Raw genomic sequence first — 25,152 nt, forward strand, 5'->3', positions numbered from 1 at the left:
TCTCTCTCTCTCTCTCTCTCTCTCTCTCTCTCTCAGAAATAAATACTGTAATTTGAGTCTTTCACCAACGGTATCAGTAAATGTGTTTAGACATTGTGTGCGTGTTTAAAAAAAGTGTAGTACACACACATTCCGATGTTTCGGTTTTTGGAATTTTTCAATTCGGAAATGTGAGTCAGATGCATAATCAAACAAACATCACTACTGCAGAAAAAAATTTTTCCCTTTATGTTTTTCATTATTGTTATTTATTAATTACTGTTTATTTAAATAAATATTAATATAATACTGTTACATGAATGTGAGATAATTAAGATCACCTATATATAGTGGGACAATTAATATCATATGTTCACTAATAGCTATTATTTTCAAAAAACAAAACCATTCCGTAAAACACAAAAAATATATGTACATAACAATCAAAATCTAATGTTTTGCAGTTCAACTTGTGAATTTCAACAATAAGTATGACTATATAATATATTTCACCATATCGATCTTGCAGTTGAAGGTCGTAAAATTTTGAGGATGGTCCAGGAAAAGGATTTGTACTTTGTGATTACGTATCGCTACAACATGCGGTATTTTCATACCACTATATTGATGACGCATCGCTACGGCACACTGGTATTTTTCATACCACTAATACATTAAAGTTAAAATGATCATATTATATTATTATTTTCACGAAGAAATAATTATATAAAGAAAATTATCGAGTAATTTTTGCCGTCAGCAGTCAGAAAATCACGAACATGGTAACGTTCAAACCTAGTGTCATCCACGGCATATGTCTATAAATAGAACAGAAGCAGAGGGCAGTCATTGGATAACAGATCTCCATGGCTACCAACCGCCAATCAGGAGTTAGTTATACTACTCTGTGAATTTCTTAGAATGAACGTTACACTAACACACGGGAAGCTAACGATGATGTGTGTGCTTTGCATACAGTACGTAGTTTTTGTTTTTTATTATTAGTGTATTTTACTGATTACATGAATACTCTCTCTCTCTCTCTCTCTCTCCTCTCTCTCTCTCTCTCTCTCTCTCTCAGGAAAGATACCGTCAATTCAATTTATCAGTATCTTCCTGATAGACAGAGTAAATATTTAGGACTCCAAAGCTTGGCATATGTCATTATTTTATTATCTTGGGATTTTTGGTTAATCTTGGGATTTTCCATGGTCAACTCTTGGGATTAGTAAGAAAAAATGCGATTATTTGAGTAGCGCACACCTAAATGAATCGGGTAAGCCTAGCACGCAAACAATAGTATTTGCAAAATGAGCGGAGCTCTCTGGCTGGGCTGTTTTGGTCCACCCACGTGTTTGATCGCATATCTGCCAAATTTTATAACAACAACAGAGATAAAACCATTTCTCCATTACAGATATCAAATATTATCTTTTCCGTTGCGCAGAATTCTAAATAAATTACGTAGGTTCACGATTGATAAAGTTTTTTTATGCAATGACAAGAAACGGAGTCAGATATTCTATCAACAGGGCATCTCATTTTGGTGCTGTTGCGAATATTTCAACCAGTTCTACGTGCGTTTAAATCCATAATAGATAGGAAACAATGACTGAATATTGCTTGAATGCAATATGGCAAAGTTTTGGCCTGACTGAAGAGTGGAGTGACTTGACACCGACTTACAAGTTATTTCTGGTCATCTCACAGCCATAGATAGACATCACTTCACAGCCGAGAAAGGGCAATCGTATATGAAATAAATAGGTATGGAAAATGCGAAATGCGGGCCTATGTTGTCCCATAAAAAAAGCTCTCGCTCGGACAGCTGTAAGATTTAGGAGAGAGAGAGAGAGAGAGAGAGAGAGAGAGAGAGAGAGAGAGAGAGAGAGAGAGAGAGAGAGAGAGAGAGGAGAGAGAGGAGAGGCCGAATAGGAAGGAGATTAAAGTACCTGGGAAGGAAAAACCCTTATAATCTTATAATTATAGCCTCGGGGTTTGTCTCAAGGACATTCAAAGGTCTGTCACACCAACGCCAATTCAAGATGGCGTTGGTCACACACGGGCAGTTGTTGTTTTTGTAAAATTAGCATAAGGGCAGATCTTTAAAAGCCACGCCAGAGAGCTCGCCATGGTGACAAGACTATACATTCCATATGAATTGACGATGTCCTATACGAAGATGCAGGAGATGAGGATGAAATGATCAAAGATCTGGAAGATGACGAATATGATGCTGCCTTGATGGCAAGAATTCAGAGCAGTATTTGATGATACGGACACTGAGAGCGACTTTGGACGGATTTTAGTTTATTAATTTTATGCAATTTTTTTTACTTTAATAAATTTTCACTTACCTACGTATCCTAAAAGGAAAATAATAGTTCAAGTAACAAATGTTTTCTTTTACTGAGTAAAACAAAAAGTAAGTAAAAAATCCTTCGGTGTTGTGCTTAACTGATTTGGAAATTATAGATGGTTAGTCTAGAACAGCTAAACATGTTGTATAAACCAAAATAATGCAAATGGCGCACGATCGCTCTTTTGTATTTTAAAATAAAATAGTAATATGAGAATGCATACAATATTATTGGATATAGTGAAGTACAGGTAAAACATAACTTTTTAAAAGATCTACTGTTTTCCTCCGGTAGTAACTATCGCGATCTGCCGATTTGGGAAAGCATAGACTGTACGCTAATTTTATACCGCGTGTATGATGCGACCCTTTAAAATTAGCTTCAAAATTAGGTTTCAAAAGTCGCATAATATGCGAGTATATACGGTACTCAAAAAATTACCAGACGATGACTAGTGTAAGTAAAAACCTACAATTTAATAAAAACAATCTTTACAGTTAATCTTTTCTTCAGCTTCTGTGTGTGTGTGTGTGTGTGTGTGTTTGTTTGTTATGTTTTTTTTCTCTTCAACTGTTTTCTTCTGTGGATTTTATTAGGGAAAAGCAAGCTTTGCAAATCAAGATCAGACTGGGATTGCTATTACTTACCCTTTCCTTTGAGCGTCTTGAGCCGAATCGCAATCTCCTCAAGCTTGATGGCGGAATGAAAAGGATAAATGCTTCTTGTTGGATAAGTGACTGAGATGGACTCATTTCCACGGTAGGTAACAGATGGCACGTGCTTCGAAATGGCGACTTCCTCGTTGACAGAAAAGAACTCTGGTACTGGAAGCACTTCCAATAAGGTCGTTGTGCGTATATCAGGTTGAGTATTGATTCCTGTATGCTGCAGGTGACAACAATGCATGTGAATCAAAATGTCAAACAGATTACTGTATCATGATAAGATACAGTACGGTAATAACAAACTTCTAGTTCTTAGTCACATGTCTTAAATTGGTCTCTTTCCAAATTGCAATTATGATTTTGCCGTCTGAGAACTTATAATGAAATATATATCTCAAAGCTTTCACTAAAACTCATGGAGTAGGTACAGTATAAAGTACTACAAGTTTTTCTGAAATGGTTTTCCAACATATGCAAGGTAATTACAGGTACGTACAGTGAACAAGGATTTATATTCACTTTGTGCCTATTACATGTCATATACATACAGGTATTAAGAGCTCTCACACATATCCAGCTGTACACACATATCCATATTCCAACACAATATTTCTGGTTTTAATTTTGCTGGGGTTGCAAAGCCTGCAGCACAATTCAAGTGGAATGAGAAATGAAGTTCTTGGAGCCAAAGACCAGCACTAGGTTCATGAGGAGACTGTTCAGTGTTGTAGAGTAAGAAAATCAAGAAATGAACCTCATGAAGAGATGTGGTGTTCAATGGGACATTTTAAAAAGTGATACTGAAAATGGTATACAGTCAATTAATTATTACTATTATTACGATTCAGGAGATGAACCCTATTCATGCGGAACAGTCCTGCAGGGGCCATCGAACTGAAATTTAAACTTCCAAAGAATGTGGTGTTCATTTGAAAGAAATTACAGAACATAGTAGGAAATGCTTAAAGAGGAGACCAGTTGTTAGAAAACAGATCAATTGACAAATCAATACATAAACAGAAAAAGTGTAAATAAATGATTAAAAGTACCTACAAGGAGAATTGTTTACCTCTGACTTGGCTTCCCAAGGGGATCCATGAGCATAGGACAAGGGTCATATAAGAGGGCACTGAGTGTTTTGGAAGCACCTTCTGCTGTCGATTCTAGGCAGTAGCCGCCCTGAAACAAGAATAACGTAATCTTCAATACTACATTCCTCTCCTAAAGTAACCCATTCAATTTATTTTTCATCGCTGACATTTTCTATAGGAATGGAATACGTATCAAATTTAGGCCAGAGGTCAAGTGCTACGAACTACAGTGTCATTAGCGCTGAACAGGAAATTGAGAGGAAAAAGGTCTGAAAGGCGTAACAGGAGGACAACCTCACACTTGCAATGAGGAACAATTGCTACGAGAAAGTGAAAGTCAGGTGGAAAAAGAGATATAATATGAATGGAGGTACAATAAAAGGAAGGAAGGGGGTTGCAGCTAGGGGCCAAAGGGATGCTGCAAAGAGGCTTAAATAATGACTACCGTGCACCACATGACACATGAGGTGCACTAATGGCGTTACTCCCCTACAGGGGGGACAATTTCTATATCCTACAACAATATGCTACTATGTACCTTATGATTAATCTCAAAGAAATGGACCATTTATTAATAATACCTGAAGTTGTTCGCAGTGTCCATTTCAACCAAAGCTATTTAACTTTAACTTTCCCTAACTACAATTTTCACTCCAGATAAACATGATATTGGTTATAATACAATAAAGTTTCATACATACTTACCTGGCAGATATATACATAGCTAAGACTCCGTCGTCCCCGACAGAAATTCAAATTTCGCGGCACACGCTGCAGGTAGGTCAGGTGATCTACCGTCCTGCCCTGGGTGGCAGGATTAGGAACCATTCCCGTTTTCTATTCATATTTTTTCTCTTACCACCTGTCTCCTGCGGGAGGCTGGGTGGGCCATTAATCGTATATATCTGCCAGGTAAGTATGTATGAAACTTTTTTATTGTATTATAACAATATCATTTCATACAATCAACTTACCTGTCAGATATATACATAGCTGATTGACACCCTTTGGTGGAGGGTAAGAGACAGCTAACATGGAATAGACAGGTAAACAACATATGATGTAGGTATAAATAAACCTTGGTTACTATCTGATAGGTGGTAGACTTCGTGGCTGTTGCCCGGTAGTTCTGCATCACCTCAAGACTTTAGCGAGATATGTGATCTATGGCTAAGAGTTCTTGTGGGTCTGCCGATGGGGTATGAACTGCTTACTCGGCAGAGCCTGAAAGGACTTTGTCAATGGGTACTGGACCACTTCTATGACAATACACCTTATGAAGGAGCGCAACACCGATCCCGATCACCTGATCCTAAACACGAGGGTTCGCCCGCTCAAATTGAAAAGAGTTATCCCCACACTCCTTTCAAAAACCCCAATAATTTCACTAAGTTAAAAAACTTTAACTCAAAGTTAAGGATCAGTGTCGGCTCCTTATCCCAGTAATGTATCCGCAGAAACGTATAAACCAAAAGAGAAGGATCTCTTGTAGGTTAACTTGACATCCTTTGTGTAATGAGAAGTCAACACAGAGTTGCCTCTACCGTACAACACAGCTAATATGTCTTATATGACATATTGTTATGTAAAGAACAAGAATTTGCAAAAGCGCGCACTTCCTGCGCTTTTAATTCTCAGCTGTTTGAAGGAATCAAGTCACTTATGAAGTGCTTAGGAGATCTCCATGTTTCAAAGAAGACCAGGGCTTTCTTGAAATGGATCTCTCCCGTCTGAAGCCTGAAGCCTGGCAGGAACCTTGCGCCTGGCTGGTGCTTCGCTCTTGGTTGGAGCCTAGCGCTTGTCTGGTACCTTTCGCTTGACTGGCGCCTCGCATCTGGTTGACGCCTCGCGCCTTAGCTGGAGATTTGCGCCTAGAGCCTGGCTTGAGCCTGGCTGGCGCCTCGCGCCTGGCTGGCTCCTCGCGCCTGGCTGGCGTCTCGCGCCAGGTTGGCGCTTTGTGCCTGCCTGGCGCTCGCGCCTGCTGGCCGCCTTGCGCCTGCCTGGAGCTTCGCGGCTGGCTGGTACCTCGCGCCTGCCTGGCGCCTCGCGCCTGGTTGGCTCCTCCCCACTTGCCGGAGCTTCGAGCTTGGTAGAGTCTCGAGGATGTCTGGCAATGTCCACATCGGACACTCTTATCCGTCCTATATATTCGCATCTAGCGCATCTGTGTCAGGTTGTAGGCCCGGTCTTTCTCCTCATCAGACAATGACAGTGTTCTTGGGGCTGTCTGCCTCTGGCGTTTTTTACGCCTGTTTTAGTATAAGGCTCCTGTTGGCGCTACATTGTCCGAAAGTCCTGAACATCCACAATAGTAAATCACAAGACTGGAGAAGGGTGGAAGAAATTCTTCCACTTTGAGCTTGGCCTCTCCGGCAAGGGGAGGTGATTGTAGTCAGCTACATCCAGTATACGATAGGATATCTAACAGTATGAGAGATAAGAGTCTTCCTCCGAGGAGGATCCTTCTTGAGTACTTCCCTTGCTCACGAGATCTCTTCTTACCTGTTGAAGGGCCTTCTCGTTGCAGAATCTTCCCTATCCTTGTCCAAAGGAAGGGAAGAAGCTTGGAAGTCGAAGGAGACTCCGAGCTGAAATTGGGAGTACTCCTGATTTCTAGCTCTTTATTGTATCCCTCTGAACACCTTCTGGGAAGCATTTCGAGCCGTCATCGCATTCCAAAGACTCTGTAGGCAAACGTTTTTTAACCATTCTACTGTAGATGAAAACATAAGTACCCTGCCTGGACAACGAAATCTCTATCTGAAAAACATTGAATCAGGAATAGGGGGTTTTAGTTCTTTTTCCAGACATACTATGCTGGCAAGAACCCATTGCCTAATCTCCATAGAATCTGATGCGAGATTCCAATGCTAAAAAAAATTCACTTGTCTTCTTGATTGTTTGGGACCAAGAGAAAAAAGAATTCCCTCATAAAAATTTCTCAAAGAAGTTTGATGAGGAGCAGTTCCATCTTGTCGGAACATAGAATCTGTGGCCACAAAAAAAGATCCCATTATAAGTACATGATATCCTACTCTTGTCATATTGAGGTATCGTATAAGATCCCGAAGATCTTAATCCTCTGCTATCTCCAATCCCTTTATAGAGACAGAGTATAGCCTTTTACTGCGTTCTTTGATAGCCGATATATACAAAGGTGATTCTTCCCTCTGAAAGGGAAGAAAAAACCGCTATGTGGTTCACAGAGGTATCGGAAGAGGACAGTTTCCTCATTCCCTCTAGCACGATCTGCAGCAATTCTATATCTTGTCCATGACTATTGTCATTTACCTTGAAAAATCCTCTCATTCAAGTCCACTTCTGGTCAGTCTGCATGCAGACAGACTCAGAGTGGAGAGGTTAATAGATGCTGATAGAATATTCAGACTGTCTTGGAAAAGACTTCCAAAACATGCTGTGAGAAGAACGTGACCTCTGTGAATCCAACCTCTCTAAGGCCAAAATGAGGCATAAAGTATTATCTTCTCTTTCTTTGACGCCCTTTATCTTAAATTCTGCAAATAATTTATATTTAGGGGAAAAAAGACTAAAGTTTATTCCCCTTTCTAAAAAAATAAAGATGGCGTATATTGCTACCTCTCTTGGTTCGAGGAAAAGGAAGCAGTCTAGGAAGCCTGTTCGTCTTCTACCTTACTAAGAGATCTATGAAGAAGACTTTCCGCAGGTTCTCACAACTCTTTCCAATAAATGTTAAACATGTTAACAGTTATTATCGTCGATCGAGAAGGTTCTCTTTGTTAACGCGAACAGGAGCGAAAAAAGAGATTCTCGATGCTCTTTGCGATATGAGAGAGTCGTGGAATTGGCCTAAGTGATTAAATGGGTAACGAAATCAGGAACGAATCTTGCCGTTACCGAGCCTGGTGTCCGAGAGGCTACTGGACTCTTAGGTTAATAACTCGCTAAAACGAGAAAATCTTGGATGGTGCTCTTGGCTCACGGTGCGCCAGGCTGGCGCTTCTGGCGCAATTTGCGCCAGGTTGGCGCTTTTAGCGATATGTGCCAGGCTGGGCTGGCGCTTCTGGTGCATTGCGCCAGGCTGGCGCTTCCTTCTAATTCTTTTTAGGTTATGTGCCAGAACACCTGTGCCTTTATGGTACCCCGACATCCTTTCACATGTTAATTTCCGTTCTTAGTAGGAAAAAACTTATATACGTAGTATAGTCCATTCAGGGAAACAAGTTTTGCCACAAAGAGAATGTTTCCCATCCGACTCATCCATCTTCTGAGCAGGTACTCTATAAGCTATGCTTTCGTAAGCCTGAGAGCATAATATAATATAATGTTCTGCTGCGATAGAAATCCTTTAATAATGTTACCAACGGTAAACAGCATTGAAAGGTTGTACAATCTCTCTTATTGAAAGCTTCTTAGCAAAAGGCATACAATATTTTTATTTATGTTAGCTTAACTATCCCCTCAATCCGAGTAAGACCGCGATTGTAGGGGAGAGATACGGATAGTTATTCCATCCCGCAGGAGAGAGAGATAAACCCGACCGCTCATGACTGACACCTGCATGATACTGCGTTGGTCTCAGGCTCTCAGCGAAAGCAGTCTCCGTTAGCCGTCTGGCCTTACTCTTCCAGAGTTGCAGCTCCTCCCATTTAATAAAGGAATCTTATAAAATTACATATATCGAACTTCAGGAATTTCTTATTAAAGCATATTTAAGCGAACAAGACTTCGATAAATCTAGAAGCTAAGTAGGTGTTGTCTTACAATCCCTTTAAGCGTAGTCCTTCCTAGGAAAGTCGTAGAAGGATACTGGTAATTGAGTTGCACAGCAAAGAAGTAACTACGGTGTGTGTTTATGATTTGACATATCGTATTCTCATCCAGCAGATACTCTACTACCTTCTACTATCTTCGTTCTTTTCGTTAATAGAACGATAGAAAGAGTATATATATATATCCTTAAGGAAGGAAGTTAATCCAGGAACTCTTTAAAATCTTCGTGATTTCCTCATAAATCGCGGAAGAGACAGAATTCCTGTTCATCACTAGGGTTTACGGAAGGAAGTAGATATTTCCTATCTGCCATCATACCCAAACGTCGATGAGATTCTTATTAAGAAAACTCCCAAAGCTCTTGCCTCCTCAAAACGAGGGAAGAGCATGGATGAAGGAGAGAGTCCGCATTGAAAGGAACTGCCTAACACAGGAGTCTTCTGATAATGAAAAGGGGCTTCTCTTAGTATCAGAATCCTTCTGACAAAAGCAACGGACGCCTGTGCGACATCTTGCACATTTGCCAGGGGAAAGTTGCTCAAGTTAAAAAACTCAAAGAGGAGTCTCGCGGACTGACCTCTCTCTCAAATGAAGATTTTGGAATATTCTGACGCCTGGTGTCTGGATCCTTGCGCCTAGTGCCTGGTGTCTGTATGATAGTTCCACGCGCCTGGAATGTTCCGCACGCTAGAAAGGAGACTCGCTCCTGGAACGTTCCGCTTGCGTGGAAGGTCCCGTGCGCCCTGATAGATACGAGCGCGTCTAGTCTTGTTATACGAGCCTCTTGCCAGTAAACGTTCAATGGAAGCATCCTTCTGATTGCCACTCTACTATAAGGCTCCTCAGTCTAGCCGTCGTTTTTTCTTTGAAGGCGCCTTACGCCAAGAAAAAAGTTCTGGAACGCGGCTCGCGCTCAGTTGCTGGAACGTGGCTCGCGGGTTTATCTGTATGAACGAGGCTCGCGCTAGTCTGTTGGAACGCGGCTGCGCTAGTCTGTTGGAACGCGGCTCGCGCTGTCTGTTGGAACGCGGCTCACCTTCAACATTCACATCAATTCATCCAGCGCGTTAGGGAGTTAGGTAGTGTTGACGGCAATATGGCCAGCCTTGATGTTACGGCTTTGTTTACAAATGTCCCCTTAGACTATGTACTAAACTAATCTAAAAGAAGAACATGATCTTGGCAACATTAGTTTTCCTATTCCAGTAGACCAATTCTTTGCACTTATTAAATTATGCGTAACCTCAACAGTGTTCCAATTCAATAACCAAGGATTTGCCCAAAAGGAAGGTGTAGCTATGGGTTCCCCCTTGTCCCCCGTACTTGCAAATCTATGTATGGAGTTTGTTGAAAGGGAAATCTTAAACAGGTGTGATGATACATTAAAACCATTGCTCTGGGTTAGGTATGTAGACGACATATTCGTTGTCATCCGAAGAAACGATCAGAACTTAAAACAGATTATTAGAAATAGCCAACAGTATTCTCCCCTCCATAAAATTCACAATAGAGAGAGAAGTAGATTATAAGCTACCTTTTTTGGACGTACTAGTCATTAGAGATCACAATAATTATAAATTTCAATTCTCGGTGTATCGCAAAACAACCAACTCAGAAAGTTACATACATTTTTATTCATTCCATGCTAATAACATTAAGAGCAATGTAGTAATGAACTTTGCCCTACGTGCTTTTTAAAATATGCGACCCGGAGTTTGTCGATGGAGAAATTCAGCACATACGATCAACTTTTAGAGGACTAAGATACCCCGATCATTTTATTGACAAAGCCATTTCACGAGCTAAGAAAGCATTTTATCGTCCTGTTAACAACCCCAAGGAAAAACCCAACAGATTCTTACCCCTCCCATTTAATCCCAACCTCGACAAATTATGTAATTACGTTAACAGTAGCCAGAAAGATACCAAAATAGTTTTCAAATACCCAAACACCATTAGCCATAAACTAATCAGAAACAACAATAACGATAAGAATACTATCATTCCTGGAGTATACGAAATCCCCTGTCATGACTGCAAGGAAAAATATTTTGGAGAAAGTGGAAGAGGATTACCGACCCGATTAAAGGAACACAAACGAGCATATGCACTTCATGCACAGACAATGCAATAGTCTCCCATGCTTTTAAGAACAACCATAGACCGAATTGGGATGGATCTAACATAATTTAAAAAAAAACAATGTCCATACAAGAAGACTAGTGGAAGGCGCCGCCATAAACTTAGGACAAGCTTTTTACGGTAACAAGTCGTTCGTTGGGGAAGACCCATTAGTCAATTTTTGCATTCTTAAAAACTTTGTTAAAAATTTTAATCTTAAGACAAGCTCTGTTTTTTCTCCGCCTGATGCTGCCCCCTCTTCTGCTCTCCTCCCTCAGACAGATTACAACACGGGGGACGTGATGTCCAGCATTATTACAGCCGCATCGCCAAGGGAACACCGTGCAGCATCATCACAGCCAACAAGACGTTCCAGCAGAATAACCAGCAGGAATTCGAACAACAACGGAATCACCTAGTTGGGCTGTTGAGCGCTGCCTTCATTTGCGTTCGTCATAGTGGAATAATTGTCCCTATTCAGAAGTTTACTTCGAAAGATTTTTAAATTCATAATGTTCACTTTGCTGAGGATGAACCTGGTGCAGGGTTCGAAAGCTATTATCATTAAAACACTTTATATACTTCACATGCGATATTATTGTGGACCTGCAATCACTACTAGTATTGTTAATGCTCTAACTGCTCGTTAGTACGAGAGCTATAAAAACTTCTAAAGGAAGCGTAACTAATTCTATTCCTGACTTCCTCAAGAAGGAAGTTAGCTCAATCAATTCTAACATTTACTACAAGTTATTATGAATAAATATTAAAATTTTCCTTCTTGCAAACTATGTGAGTGTCTACCGAAAAGTTCGGTAGTTACACGTAAACAATTCTTCGAAATTTTCGAAGCCAAAGTTATTAAAACAAATTAATATGCATATGCCGAACAAAGATCCAGTACTTCCCTGCAAAAGATAGCCCAGAAGATCGATGGCGATGAAATCCAAAAATCAAGTCAGGAGGAACTGCAAACGTTGTTTACATTCCAGGCGACAGAAAAAATATGAATAGAAAACGGGAATGGTTCCTAATCCTGCCACCCAGGCAGGACGGTAGATCACCTGACCTACCTGCAGTGTGTGCCGCGAAATTTGAATTTCTGTCGGGGACGATGGAGTCTTAGCTATGTATATATCTGACAGGTAAGTTGATTGTATGAAAACTTAAAATCTAGAAATAAGATGCAGTGACTCCACTAAACTACTATATAATACAGAGGTCACACACAAAATGAAAGAACATGATTAACTTGATAAAGTGGAGGCCTGCTTGACACTTCTGTCTCATTATATTTTTTAGGTTTTCGATTTAGCGTGTGACATTATGTCATGGCCATATAACAACACTAATCTTGGAACTTTTCCTATAAAAGCTAAGTGTTCAGTCCTTCAGACTCAAAATCCTTATTAAAATCAGTAGAAGGTTAGAAGCAGCTACGAAATAAATTGAATATTATTATTAGTATTATTATTATTATTATTTATTTATTTTTTTTTTTTGCTCTATCACGGTCCTCCAATTCGACTGGGTAGTATTTATAGTGTGGGGCCGGTTCCGGGTTATTATTATTATTATTATTATTATTATTATTATTATTATTATTATTATTATTATTTTTTTTGCTCTATCACAGTCCTCCAATTCGACTGGGTGGTATTTATAGTGTGGGGTTCCGGGTTGCATCCTGCCTCCTTAGGAGTCCATCACTTTTCTTACTATGTGTGCCATTTCTAGGATCACACTCTTCTGCATGAGTCCTGGAGCTACTTCAGCCTCTAGTTTTTCTAGATTCCTTTTCAGGGATCTTGGGATCGTGCCTAGTGCTCCTATGATTATGGGTACGATTTCCACTGGCATATCCCATATCCTTCTTATTTCTATTTTCAGATCTTGATACTTATCCATTTTTTCCCTCTCTTTCTCTTCAACTCTGGTGTCCCATGGTATTGCGACATCAATGAGTGATACTTTCTTCTTGACTTTGTCAATCAACGTCACGTCTGGTCTGTTTGCACGTATCACCCTATCCGTTCTGATACCATAGTCCCAGAGGATCTTTGCCTGATCGTTTTCTATCACTCCTTCAGGTTGGTGCTCGTACCACTTATTACTGCAAGGTAGCTGATGTTTCTTGCACAGGCTCCAGTGGAGGGCTTTTGCCACTGAATCATGCCTCTTTTTGTACTGGTTCTGTGCGAGTGCCGGGCATTCACTTGCTATGTGGTTTATGGTTTCATTTTTCGTATTGCACTTCCTACATATGGGAGAGATGTTATTTCCGTCTATCATACTTTGAACATATCTGGTTCTTAGGGCCTGATCTTGTGCCGCTGTTATCATTCCTTCAGTTTCCTTCTTTAGCTCTCCCCTCTGTAGCCATTGCCAATTGTCATCGCTGGCTAGTTCTTTAGTCTGTCTCATGTATTGTCCGTGCATTGGTTTGTTGTGCCAGTCCTCTGTTCTTTCTGTCTTTCTCCTGTCTCTGTATATTTCTGGGTCTTCGTCTACTTTTATTAGTCCTTCTTCCCATGCACTCTTTAGCCACTCGTCTTCACTGGTTTTCAGATATTGCCCCAGTGCTCTGTTTTCGATGTTGACGCAGTCCTCTATACTTAGTAGTCCTCTCCCTCCTTCCTTTCGTGTTATGTATAGTCTGTCCTGTATTTGCTCTTGGGTGTAGTGCTTTGTGTATTGTCATTTGTTTCCCGGTTTCTGATCTATGCTGCAGAGTTTCTGCCTTCGTCCATTCCACTATTCCTGTGCTGTATCTGATTACTGGCACTGCCCATGAGTTTATGGCTTTTATCATAGTTTCCGGCGTTGAGTTTTGACTTGAGTATCGCCTTGAGTCTCTGCATATATTCTTTCCTGATCGTGTCCTTCATCTCTTGTGTTTTATATCTCCTCCTTCCATTATTCCCAGGTATTTGTATCCTGTCTCATCTATGTGTTTGATGTTGCTCCATCTGGTAGCTTTATCCCTTCAGTTCTCGTTACTTGCCTTTTTGTATGTTGACTAAGGCGCATTTTTCTATTCCAAACTCCATCCTGATGTCCCCAGATACAATCCTTACAGTCTGGATTAGGGTATCTATTTCCTTATTATTATTATTATTATTATTATTATTATTATTATTATTATTATTATTATTATTATTCAGAAGATGAACCCCTATTCACATAGAACACACCACAGGAACCAAAGACCTGAAATTCAAGCTACAATAGAGGATGGTCTTCATTTAAAAGAAGTAAAACAAGGTAGTCTTGGCAATACAGGAAGAAGTGAACAATTATTAGAAAAAATAAAAATTGAATTAATATATGTATTAATAATTAGATATAAATGTAAGTAAATTATAAAATAAAATGAAAATGGTTTGAGCTATTGAGGTTCCAATGCACAGCCTCCAAAAGACTTTCACAGTCCAGTGGTTAGGAATCTACCTGACCTCTGCTACCGACAACCCATATCAAACCATTTCTCTAAATAATCATTCAATTAATCGAACTTACCTCAAGAACTACGGCCACTTTACCCTGAGCTAAAGCCATAAGACTAGATGTCAGTGAGCATAAAATGCTGGGGTAACCTCCATCTCTCCCTGTTGAGAAAAGGTAAATTTGAGAATGCCAATGCTTGTAAATGTGACACTAATACTTGCTACCTTCTAGATGATGCGTGGAACAGGGCTATTAATATTTCTTCTGTCATATTTTCAATGTTATATCAAATGTAGCATTGCTTTTTTCACAATATAGTACAGTGTAACTCATAATTACAGACCTTGCACATATACTAGATACATCACTACACACAGGATAATAGGTTTTTCACATACATGCAGATAACGTACTAGATATATCACTACACAGGATGATAGGTTTTTCACATACATGCAGATTAAAGCTTCATTAGTGAATTATTTTCCACAATCAACAACACCACACTATTACTGTAACTTTCAAAAGTATTTTCTCCAACATTAAATGTAAAAACTGGATAAGACGAAAGGACGAAAATTAGTTCTGTCACTAGTATATAACCTCGCAAACAAATTTATTACTTTTCAAAAACTTATCTGATTGGGTAAAGTGCTACTTTTGTTGTACATGCATTACATTACATTATCTTACAATGAGCAAAAAAATACAAATCAAAGCTGAATCTATCAAAGCAAAAGTACAACTTGCCTTCCGATCACCCAGAGCAGAATCAAACCCAGCTGACACCAGAACCAATTCTGGAGCAAACTAGAAGGAAATATGCATTTCATATCATCAATAATATTCCAACAGTCACACTACCATACAATCTACTGGAAACCGTTTTGTAAAGGATCTGAAAGTACTGTAGTATACTATGGTTGGTGCCTTTACTGTGACTAGTTATCAAGGTAATGACTGAATTATTTACTTGTGAACTTTACGCAAACAATTTCCAGGGCTAAACATGCTGTAGATAACCTATCATATCTCTTCCAATTCAAAATAAAGATTCCATTGAAGATGCCAGTTGGCATAAGGTTTCACGGGTTGATTTTAAAACTTCTATAGCACATTTCACTCAAATATCTCGGATTTACTTGAAATGAATTGTTTTAAATGAACATTAACTCTCTTTCAATAAAAGTTACAAGAAACCAGTTGATGGAACCCGTCGCCAAGTATATACAAAATCCCACAAAATATGGAGCCTTATTCGTGAGGAAGAAATTGGATGGGTTGTCTGCCACCTAAAAGAAAGTTTTATTCTAACCTCTGGACAACCAACAGCAGCATCATATCCACATGATATTAGAATCAGCTCTGGGTTAAACTGGAAAGAATATTGACAACAGTATAAAACAAAATAATAACTTCCATCTTAAATGCTAGGATAAAGAATTGCAATACTTTCCTAATGCAGAATTACACGTCATGAGGACTCCTCAACTGAAAAGTAAGTGTCACCTCACCTAGAAGGGTGTCTTCAGTGGCTTCTTGTACAAAAAAATGAGGTTAACAGTATAGATAAGTAAAATGACAATCATAAAAAAAAAAATATGTAACAGTCTGCATCAAGCTATATTTATTTTCCTTGCTTTCCAAGTTTTGGCACTAACGTATTCTGAACTTGCTAACCTAACATAACTATCCAGGGACTTAATTTAACCTAGCCTGTGAAATTGGCATAAAAATGAACACTTTTACAAAACAAACTTAAGTCATTTAGTAGTATTGTTACTGTTCAGGAACTTCTGGAAAAGAGAACAATACAGACTCACTCTTTCAGGAACTTCTGGAAAACGATACAATACAGACTCACTCTTTCAGGAACTTCTGGAAAAGATACAATACAGACTCCTCTTTCGGAACTTCTTGGAAAAGAACAATACAGACTCACTCTTTCGGAAAACTTCTGAAAAGATACAATACAGACTCACTCTTTCAGGAACTTCTGGAAAGATACAATACAGACTCACTCTTTCAGGAACTTCTGGAAAAGATTACAATACAGACTCACTCTTTCAGGAACTTCTGGAAAAGATACAATACAGACTCACTCTTTCAGGAACTTCTGGAAAGATGACAATACAGACTCACTCTTTCAGGAACTTATTCTAGACCAGATGGAGAGCAGACTCATTGAAGTTCAGAATGTATCTTGAGAGATCAAAGACTTTAAAGATGAGGGAAAATAGAAAGATGGACTAAATTCAAATTTGTCAGTGGTAGGAAAGAAAAATCATTGATTTAGCAGTCCTACGATTATACAGAGTTCCTCCAGGTAAATATGGGTAATGGTAATCCTAGCAGATAAACAAATGCTTTGGTAAACATTACAAAACTATAGAAACTGATTTGCCTCATTATCTTAAAGTAGTAATTACAGTACAAGTTGTAATAATTTTATAATTATTTTATTTAAATTGATATATCTGCCTTTTAAACTCCATTAATTTGCTTCTAAACCTCAAAAATAAACCAAAATTTCTTTAAATTACAGCTGTCAGGACTCACCTCATAGGCCACAGGAAGTAAAACCTGATGAAATACTGCTAAATAATCTTCATTCTTCATACCCGTCTGGTTGAGAGGGAGGTTGAAATTAAACCCTCTCCCTGGTCCACTACCTACGTATTGTATTCACTCTCCCTCAACTCTGGCCATAGATGCTCCCTGTGTTCCGTAGCGGTGGATGGAAAAGTAGAGAACTCTGGAAGAAGAAAAAGTAATGTCATACTTGACATTTTTGTTCACACATCTGTGGTTTGTGTTCATAATGGTGACAGGATAAAAATTTTACAAAAATATTCTAAATAGTGAAAGCTAATCTTTCATACATAATACATATACTGCTTGACTGAAAATTATACATACAAGAGACAGAGAGAGAGAGAGAAACATTCTAGCAATCTTTACCTTGGATCCTCATAAAACATTTGCTGGGTAGCTTGTCCATGGTGGACATCCCAATCCACAATGAGAACTCGGGAGGACATATTATGTTCTCCAATGCTCGCTGGGCACCCAAAGCGACGTTGTTGAAGAAGCAGTAGCCGCAGTACTCGGCTTTCATCGCGTGATGTCCGGGAGGTCTGTAAATCCCACGCAACTTACGTTAACCGAATCACATCGCCACAACATCCACTACTATTCCTCACATCCATCTTTAAGAAAATTCCTGGTTTACTGAATTTTTAAATCATCAAATCTAACTGTTGTATTTCCATGGCCAAAGGTACTTAATTTTTCTCTCTCTTTTATCACTTGTAAGATCTGATAAAATTTCTTTTATGGTGGGCCAAAACAATCTTGAAGAGCAGGGACAGATAAAGACCTGAATCAGATGAGTATTCATGTTAAACTTAACCCTGCCTGTGGAAAATTGGATTCCACCACATTAAGGATTCCTACCTTTACTAAGGAATACTCAAGAATGCTAGCAACAGGCAGATAAATATTATTTAAGATGATTAAAAAATAGAATAGAAAATATTAGGATAACAATCATCACAGCAAAACTATACTGAATATATGTGAGGCCAAGATAATGATAAATAGCTACTAATTTACTAGACGATAAAGGTGACTATGAAATGTTGACCCATCAGCTTTGCACAGCAATGATCAAGTTTAAGAATTTTGACGCAGAGGTCTAGTTCAGCTATCTAATAATGCTCATAATTTGCTGAAAGGAATTCACAGAAAATGCAACTATTCACTGGGAGACATACAGAGAAAAATACAAAAAAGCAAATTCTATGATGTTGTAAAGAAGAGTGTTCATATTAGGGAACACTAAGTAAGCGAATACCACAGGAAAACGATAGTCAGAAATCCAAGTGCTTTTATCTTTACCAAGACAATGTCTTAGTAAAGACGAAAGTGCTTGGATTTCTGACTATCATTTTCCTGTGGTATTCGCTTTATTTAATGGTCACGTGCATCTACTGTGATTTTTTAAGCATAAGGGACACTGTATGCACTCCCTTCCAAAACAGGGGATCAAGGGATAAAGAAGCAAGTTATTATGGCAAATACCACATGAAGTTTCCTTTCCCTCATTAAAACTACAATGCAAAATACATTACACAATAATTTTAGTGTGGTTTGTAGCCTATATCAGATTCATGTGATGACAATCAAATTTACAAAGATAAAACATTAAGTTTTATCTTTATAAGTTGTAAGGTTTAAGTAACGACATACATACCTGACTAAAGCCATCCCATTCTGCACTTTTCCTGAAGCGATGTTGTCTACCAAGACCAGTGTATTCCCAGCAGCAAGCATCGCTGCTTCGTACGTATGCTGCAATTCATGAAAAGTAGTAATTTCCATCGGTATGCTAGTTACATGAAATTCAAAGCAATCTTAAAAGTTACTATACATCTAATGAATAGCATGAAAACATTTTGGAAACAAGGAGGGAGAAAATCATAGCACAAAGAATTTGAACACAAGACAGACGAAAATAAACAACTTACAGGGCTGAAGTATACAGAGTTATAATGGGACGATAAAGTTTCAAAAGCTTCTTCATTATCTTCATTTCTGAGTGTAGCGTAGAAGGTCAATCACTGAACGCGAGTGAAGTTTGGCAATTTCCTCCTCTGTGGCTTTCCGCGACTCTAACTTTTCACAGCGACTGAGTAACTGGAGTTCCTTACACCTGTGGAATCGAAGAAATGAGTAAACTTTGGTTAAGATGGAGACATTGTTAAAGGCTATGTGGATGAGAGAGATGAACAATGACCTAATGCCAGCATATCAAACCACTTAAACAAAAAATTCGTCATGAAAAACCTTTAATGATAATGATTTCACAACATAATCACCTTGCACCACTAACATATTTCATCATGCTAAACTGCAGTCAAGAACCAAAACAATGATTTTCCACTTACCTATCCAGGCAACTTAAGAGTCTGTCAGGACATTCCGGGTATGCGTCATCCCAGGGACACTTGTGCTTGGCCATAGCTTCGTCGTAAACAACACCCGTTCTGCCACGGATGATGGTTTTACTCTCTTGGGCCTGTGGAATTTTGATGAGGTTAGTTAAAGAAAATAAAAAATACTAATTATTAAATAAATATGTAAAATGTAAATAAATGATTCACATACAATAAGAATTGTTATAGGGAAGACTATCGATTCTCAACCCACCTTCGCCATGGGATCAAACACACACTCGGTGTCATCTTGGGGAACTGAAGCTTGACGTTTGAAGGCGTTCCTTAGCTCTTCAATGGATATCCTTGGACGGATCCCAGCCAATCTTCGTTTCCGTCTGGCTGCAGTAGTTTTCGCCTGAAAAATTTATTGATTAAGAAACTCAGAATTGAAAAGTTTAACAAAAATAATCTTTTCAACTTCCGAAGTCTTTAATACAAAAAACACACCCGTGCATAAAAATCAATTAAATGAAATTAGTTCTAAATATGCAAAGCTTCTACTACATATCAAAACATCCAAGTTAACTTCCAGAGATAAGGAAATCATTTTAATCTTGAATATAAGTATATAACACTGAACTATCATTCATTGCATAATGTTCTTTGGGATAATAACAAGATCTCTCCATATCTTATCAGATTCCTGCCTATCAAAATATCCAAACAAAACAAATTACAAGTACTATAATGTACAATAACTCAGGTTACTTCTTATTATTACTGAGGTTGAACATTATATCACAGATTTAGATGATTCACATCCTAATAATTCATCATGACTACTGATAACCCAAGAAATGATTTCATCAAGTGCACCAAAATCCATGACAATATCATCTAGATATTTTTGTCATCACAGACAGAAAAAACATATACGTATCCACAAAACATTAGGCCACTGACCCTCGGAATAAACAAGCAGAAGGGAACCACCTATAAGTCTGTCATTCCCCAATCATTCAGCGATTGAAGTCCCCCCGTGTGTTATTCTTAGGTTGGGGAAAGAATGATATCAAACACAATTTGTAACAGAGGCATCGAATAGAAAGTATGAATACCTTTACCATCAGCCGTTCCAGGTCCCAACCCTCCAGTACCTCCGCTCCCCCGATCGGATGACAACTTCCGCCCTGAGTTTTTTCTCTGAGGTATAGGCTTTTCGTCCTTCATTTTTGGTGTGTTGCTTTGCCACCCGAGTGGCAGCCTGGAAGTTGTAATTTAAAAGTGATGAATTAGAAATCTGTAACAACCAAATTCTTGGAAAAAAAAATGCGAAATGTTCAAAACAATTCATATCTCACATCCTAAGATTTACAAAGGTTGTCACTTATAATATAGTAATGTACTAGCATATGGTAAGGTTCTGGGCTGAAAGAAATAAATAATCAAGATCACATAATTGTGCTGTATATCAATTTTCTTGTTTATTAGGCAATCTGACTTTTTTAATTAAACTGAGTGTTAATAAAACTTAAATATATGCTTGTGACAGACAACTGACAATCCTAACTCAAAGGTCTACTGATTAGAAAGCAGTTCCTCTAGATTACAAAATGGAATGAATCAGACAGAAATGCAAAAGAGGTGTTCAAGATATACTGATCACTCTCTTTCCAGCACTTCCATGTTTAGCACTTTCAATACCCGATTATATACGGTTACATTAGTTTATGGCAGTGATTCCCAACCTACTACACATTAGCATTGTACTCTTTCACATTCATTAAAATCACGATAGGAAGCACCAAATCTTCGAAGGCCTAATGGCTTTAATGTAAGATTTCTCACTGCTTATAAAGGAGAACTGCTGGACACCCGTACATAACCATACGTTTAGATGGTGTAAATTTAAAATGCGGGGTAGTTTTCACTGACACTTAAGGGAAATCATTATCACATTAACATATGAATCTAAAGTAAAGTTCTTGACAATGGTATGTATACACAATTCCCCGACCAGGCAAGAACTGCTCATGCATAGCCTAGGGTTAATGACAGAGCGGCGACATAGCAGCCACCTCTCTCGGAACAAGGCCACTTCCCGAAAAAGTGCTTGAATTATGCCATTATTTCGTAATTTAGGAGAAAACACTTTGTGTCCTGCCTGGAAGAGCCACAACTCTTGACTGATGCTCATAAAAGCGAATTCAAGTACTTTTCAGGAAGGCGACCGCTATAGTCGCCGCTCGGTCATTTACCCTCCTCTATAAAGACCAATCCCAACCAAAACCAGGTATAATACTGTCGCATAACCTACGTCTATAGTTGATCAGAAAAAACATAGCCTAAGTCCTTGAGCGACACAGCTCGTGTCAATATTGATGGCCACATAAAATTAGTAAGTTTATTCAACTTAAACATATGGTCTGCAAATATCATAAACTAAACTACACATCAGCCTAGCTCCTTAACGCTGTCAAGCTCGGCTTACCGCAGAACTGAATATCAGACTGATTTGTGATGCACTGCATCGCGATAGTTTAATGAAGAGGTCGTATCACAGGCCCGTAACTTTACCCAGATATATTGGGGGGTTGATTTGCCCAAAACTGGACCTTTTCTTCTATAAATGACATTGCATATATAGGCTAGGTATATACAAGATGCAATACTTGAAAATATGGACTTCCAGAAATTTGTGGGCGTCGTTGGACAACCCCGACAGCCCCCTCAGTACAGGTCTGTATCCTTCGATGAGATAGGTCAGGTTAGGTCGGGGATATATTAGCCTAGGCGCGTGATGCTGTATTTCGCTCATTCTTTCGAAACGTAGGCTCATTCGCCATTGCCGAACTTTCCAACATGGCTTCTACAACGATTTTTATGCGATCCAAGACATATTTTCATTAAGGGTCGCTGCGTATTAGGCTCCTTTAAGACGACCACTCAAACTTTAGCCCTAAACGAAATTCATTGCTAAACCTTAGTAAATCGTCGTCCAAAGGCAAAATAAGTCTAAAATGCAATTCTAAACCTACTTTTAGGCCTAAATTATCGAAAGAGTCACATGACATAGCTAAAATAGCCTAGGCTAGGCCTATCGTTATCGAACGTCATACGTAGCCTAGCACTGCAATCTCATGAGCTTATGATTAGAAAAAATAGGCCTATTAACTTATAAATAGTATAATAACTGATTAAAATATTAATTAAACTGACTGACAGATTAACGTAGGCCTAACCTTTATAGGCCTACACTTAGTATAAAAACCCTATAAAAACAAGTCACGCGAAAAGGAGGTTAATTTCGACGTTAAAAAAGATCACATGAAGACATAATCAAAGTTAATATATAAAAATTAAAAAGGAATAAACAGCGAAATATTACGGAAGATAAATCGCCAATAGGCCTATGAGCCATGACACGCACTAGGCCTATAATCCTTCCAGATCGACTTTAAATATGAAATACGGATTAAAATATCTTCGATTAATCACTCACGATCGATCCAGAGCCGGTTGTTGATCAGAGATCAATCGCAGGCGGCATTTTTCAATCCTTCCCGGTATTTATTGAACATGGAGTCGCCTTCTGCAATGTGTAAACAAAGGTGGACATGCCACAATGTTTTTCCTGGCAATATGTATTTTGTTTTCGCTTTATTTGTCGTTAGACGTCTCATTTGGACATCTTTTATGTATAATTTTATTCATCAGACATTAAATTTGCTTATTCTGACATTTATAATATATATATCATCCTAATAACCGGTTTATTAGCGGTTAAATAAGGCCCATATTTCAACCCTCATATTTCTCTATATGATAGACCAATTTACTCTTTTATAGATTCAACTATGAAAGTAAAGATTCTAGTTTTCAATATATAGATATTTTACTATAAAATTCTATAGAATAGTCGCCAAAATATATAAAATCGGCTTCTTTCCTCCGCGTAAGGCAAACTTGGGATATTGCGATGGGTTGTTCTAAAGAAAAGATTTAACGACCTAAACCGTCATGTTCTTCAGTGTTCGATTTTATCACTGCAACTGGCTTTGTATTCATAATTAAATATAGTTTTAAGTTATTTGTTAACCGTTTTATGCAATATCTTTTTAAACGTATAATTAAATTTATTATATTTTAATCTTATTTTATAAATTGACGTTTATTCGACTTATTTTATTATAATAAATACATTGAATAGCTCGAAGCCAATTCCGTATTTGTGTTGAAACATGCCCGTTCGGTCCAGACTTCGTTGGACACCTTTCAAATTCTAAGGGGCGTGTTTCCTATGGAGGCGTGGCACTCGACAAATTAAGGTGTCGTTAATCTTCAACGGTTATTTCTAACATGAAATAATTATATCAGTAACAGCTATCGTAATTAAAGGCGAAAACGTGCAGTCACAGACAGTTGAAACGAAGTTATTCGAGCTATTATCAAAGAGCTGGAACGTTGCGCGAACGGTTGAACGCGACCGGAAGTCATTCAGTCTCGGAAGTGACAAAAACAGCGGTTCGAAGTGTTCAATAAAGTGTCAATAACCGCGTCCAGTAGGAAGAAGCTCTTAAGTAGCCTCGTACTACTTAGAATTTGTCGAAAAAAGTATCGCCTCCTGGCACTTCTACGACTTAGAATTTGTTTGAAAAAGTAACACCTCTTGGCACTTTACGCTACTTAGAATTAGTCAAAAAAAGTAACTTGCTGACACTATATGCTACTTAGTATTTGTCCAAATAGTAGCACCTATTAACACTTTATTCTACTTAGAATTTCATTTCGCAAAATAACTCGAACTAAAAGAAGAACTTTTAAGGAAATTGCATATATTATACTTCATGGTAAACTCAAAAGGGCCATTTATGTTTTTATTTATGCAAGCTTTATCTATTTTATCAACAGAATAATTATAGCATATATGTGTTTAATGTTGTCTAGACTCTAGAGTCTAGACTAAAGACAATTCCTTCCTTCGCGAACATTAACGGAAGAAGAAGATCACATCCTTGCTCGTATCCAATCATTCATATTTTGGAGTTTATTTTAGTCTAGTATATATAAAAAAATTATTGTAATTTATTAATTCAAATTTAATGAAATGAAAGATCTATTTCACAGTTTTCAGTGCTTTATCCAACTTTTCATTTAGATTACAGTAAGTTTATTTTCTTCTTCTTACGATGTTTCAGAATAATCTGGGACAGATTTCGTATTGGTAGTTATCGGGAATTCCAAACCTTGTAAAATATATCCTCAAATTACTTTATGAACTCTAGTCCCTGTAAAGATATCCTCAAATTACTTTATGATCTCCAAACCTTGTAAAATATATCCTCAAATTACTTTTATGAACTCCAAACCTTGCAAACATGTCCTCAAATTACTTTATGAACTACAAACCTTGTATATATCTTCAAATTACTTTATGAACTTTCAATATATCTTCAAAAAATTACCCTATGAACCGTTAATGTCCCTCAAGTTTGCAGCCTAGTCTCTAAAATATAGTTACGGACTAATAAACTAGGCATGATTAACATTTTGTCACTAAAGTAACGAATATCAGTTCGAGTCTTGCAAGAGTAGGCCTATATATATATGAGAGAGAGCATGAAAAACATTCTTCTGTACTAGTTAAAATGCCATTTGCAGTACTAAAATTAAAAGTGATAAAACTTCAATTGTCCAGTATCAGAAACACTTATTTTCCAAGTGGGGTTGAATAAGTGCATGTGATTTCAAGGGTGAATTGGTTATTTGTTTGTTTACAGGGTTCGTTTCCATTAAT

At 38.2% G+C, this 25,152-nt stretch overlaps 2 protein-coding genes across 10 annotated transcripts in view; both read right to left on the minus strand.

Moving 5' to 3' along the window:
• LOC135205071 (histone deacetylase 6-like) overlaps positions 1-25,152 on the minus strand; it is a 167,190-nt gene that overhangs the window by 99,359 nt on the left and 42,679 nt on the right. For 8 of the 9 annotated variants that reach the window (XM_064235349.1, XM_064235351.1, XM_064235350.1 and 5 more), the window contains one exon: positions 4,074-4,183. In XM_064235349.1, coding sequence (XP_064091419.1) covers positions 4,074-4,183 — 110 coding nt within the window. Of the gene's footprint in view, positions 1-4,073; positions 4,184-14,487; positions 14,577-15,165; positions 15,226-16,974; positions 17,088-25,152 lie in introns of those variants that run through there. The other variant, XM_064235357.1, reaches the window with a different exon arrangement.
• LOC135204974 (histone deacetylase 6-like) lies at positions 18,671-20,241 on the minus strand. Its single transcript, XM_064235205.1, has 5 exons — positions 20,158-20,241; positions 19,627-19,770; positions 19,365-19,495; positions 18,945-19,129; positions 18,671-18,768 (listed from the first exon to the last, which is right to left on the minus strand). The coding sequence occupies exons 1-4, from the start codon at positions 20,239-20,241 to the stop codon at positions 19,006-19,008; spliced, it is 483 nt and encodes a 160-aa protein (XP_064091275.1). The 3' UTR covers positions 18,671-18,768; positions 18,945-19,005.

The sequence above is a fragment of the Macrobrachium nipponense genome, chromosome 48 (assembly GCF_015104395.2).
Source record: "Macrobrachium nipponense isolate FS-2020 chromosome 48, ASM1510439v2, whole genome shotgun sequence".
In the NCBI taxonomy this organism is placed as follows: domain Eukaryota; kingdom Metazoa; phylum Arthropoda; class Malacostraca; order Decapoda; family Palaemonidae; genus Macrobrachium; species Macrobrachium nipponense.

What these genes read in the sequence shown, in the direction of transcription:
- LOC135204974 (XM_064235205.1), bottom strand. Translation starts at nt 20,241, where the DNA reads ATGGATTTTGGTGCACTTGATGAAATCATTTCTTGGGTTATCAGTAGT. An exon ending in GATGTGAATCATCTAAATCT is followed by an intron (nt 19,771 to 20,157) that starts GTGATATAATGT and finishes TAAATTTTTCAG; the next exon opens with GCGAAAACTACTGCAGCCAG. An exon ending in TGTTTGATCCCATGGCGAAG is followed by an intron (nt 19,496 to 19,626) that starts GTGGGTTGAGAA and finishes AAAATTCCACAG; the next exon opens with GCCCAAGAGAGTAAAACCAT.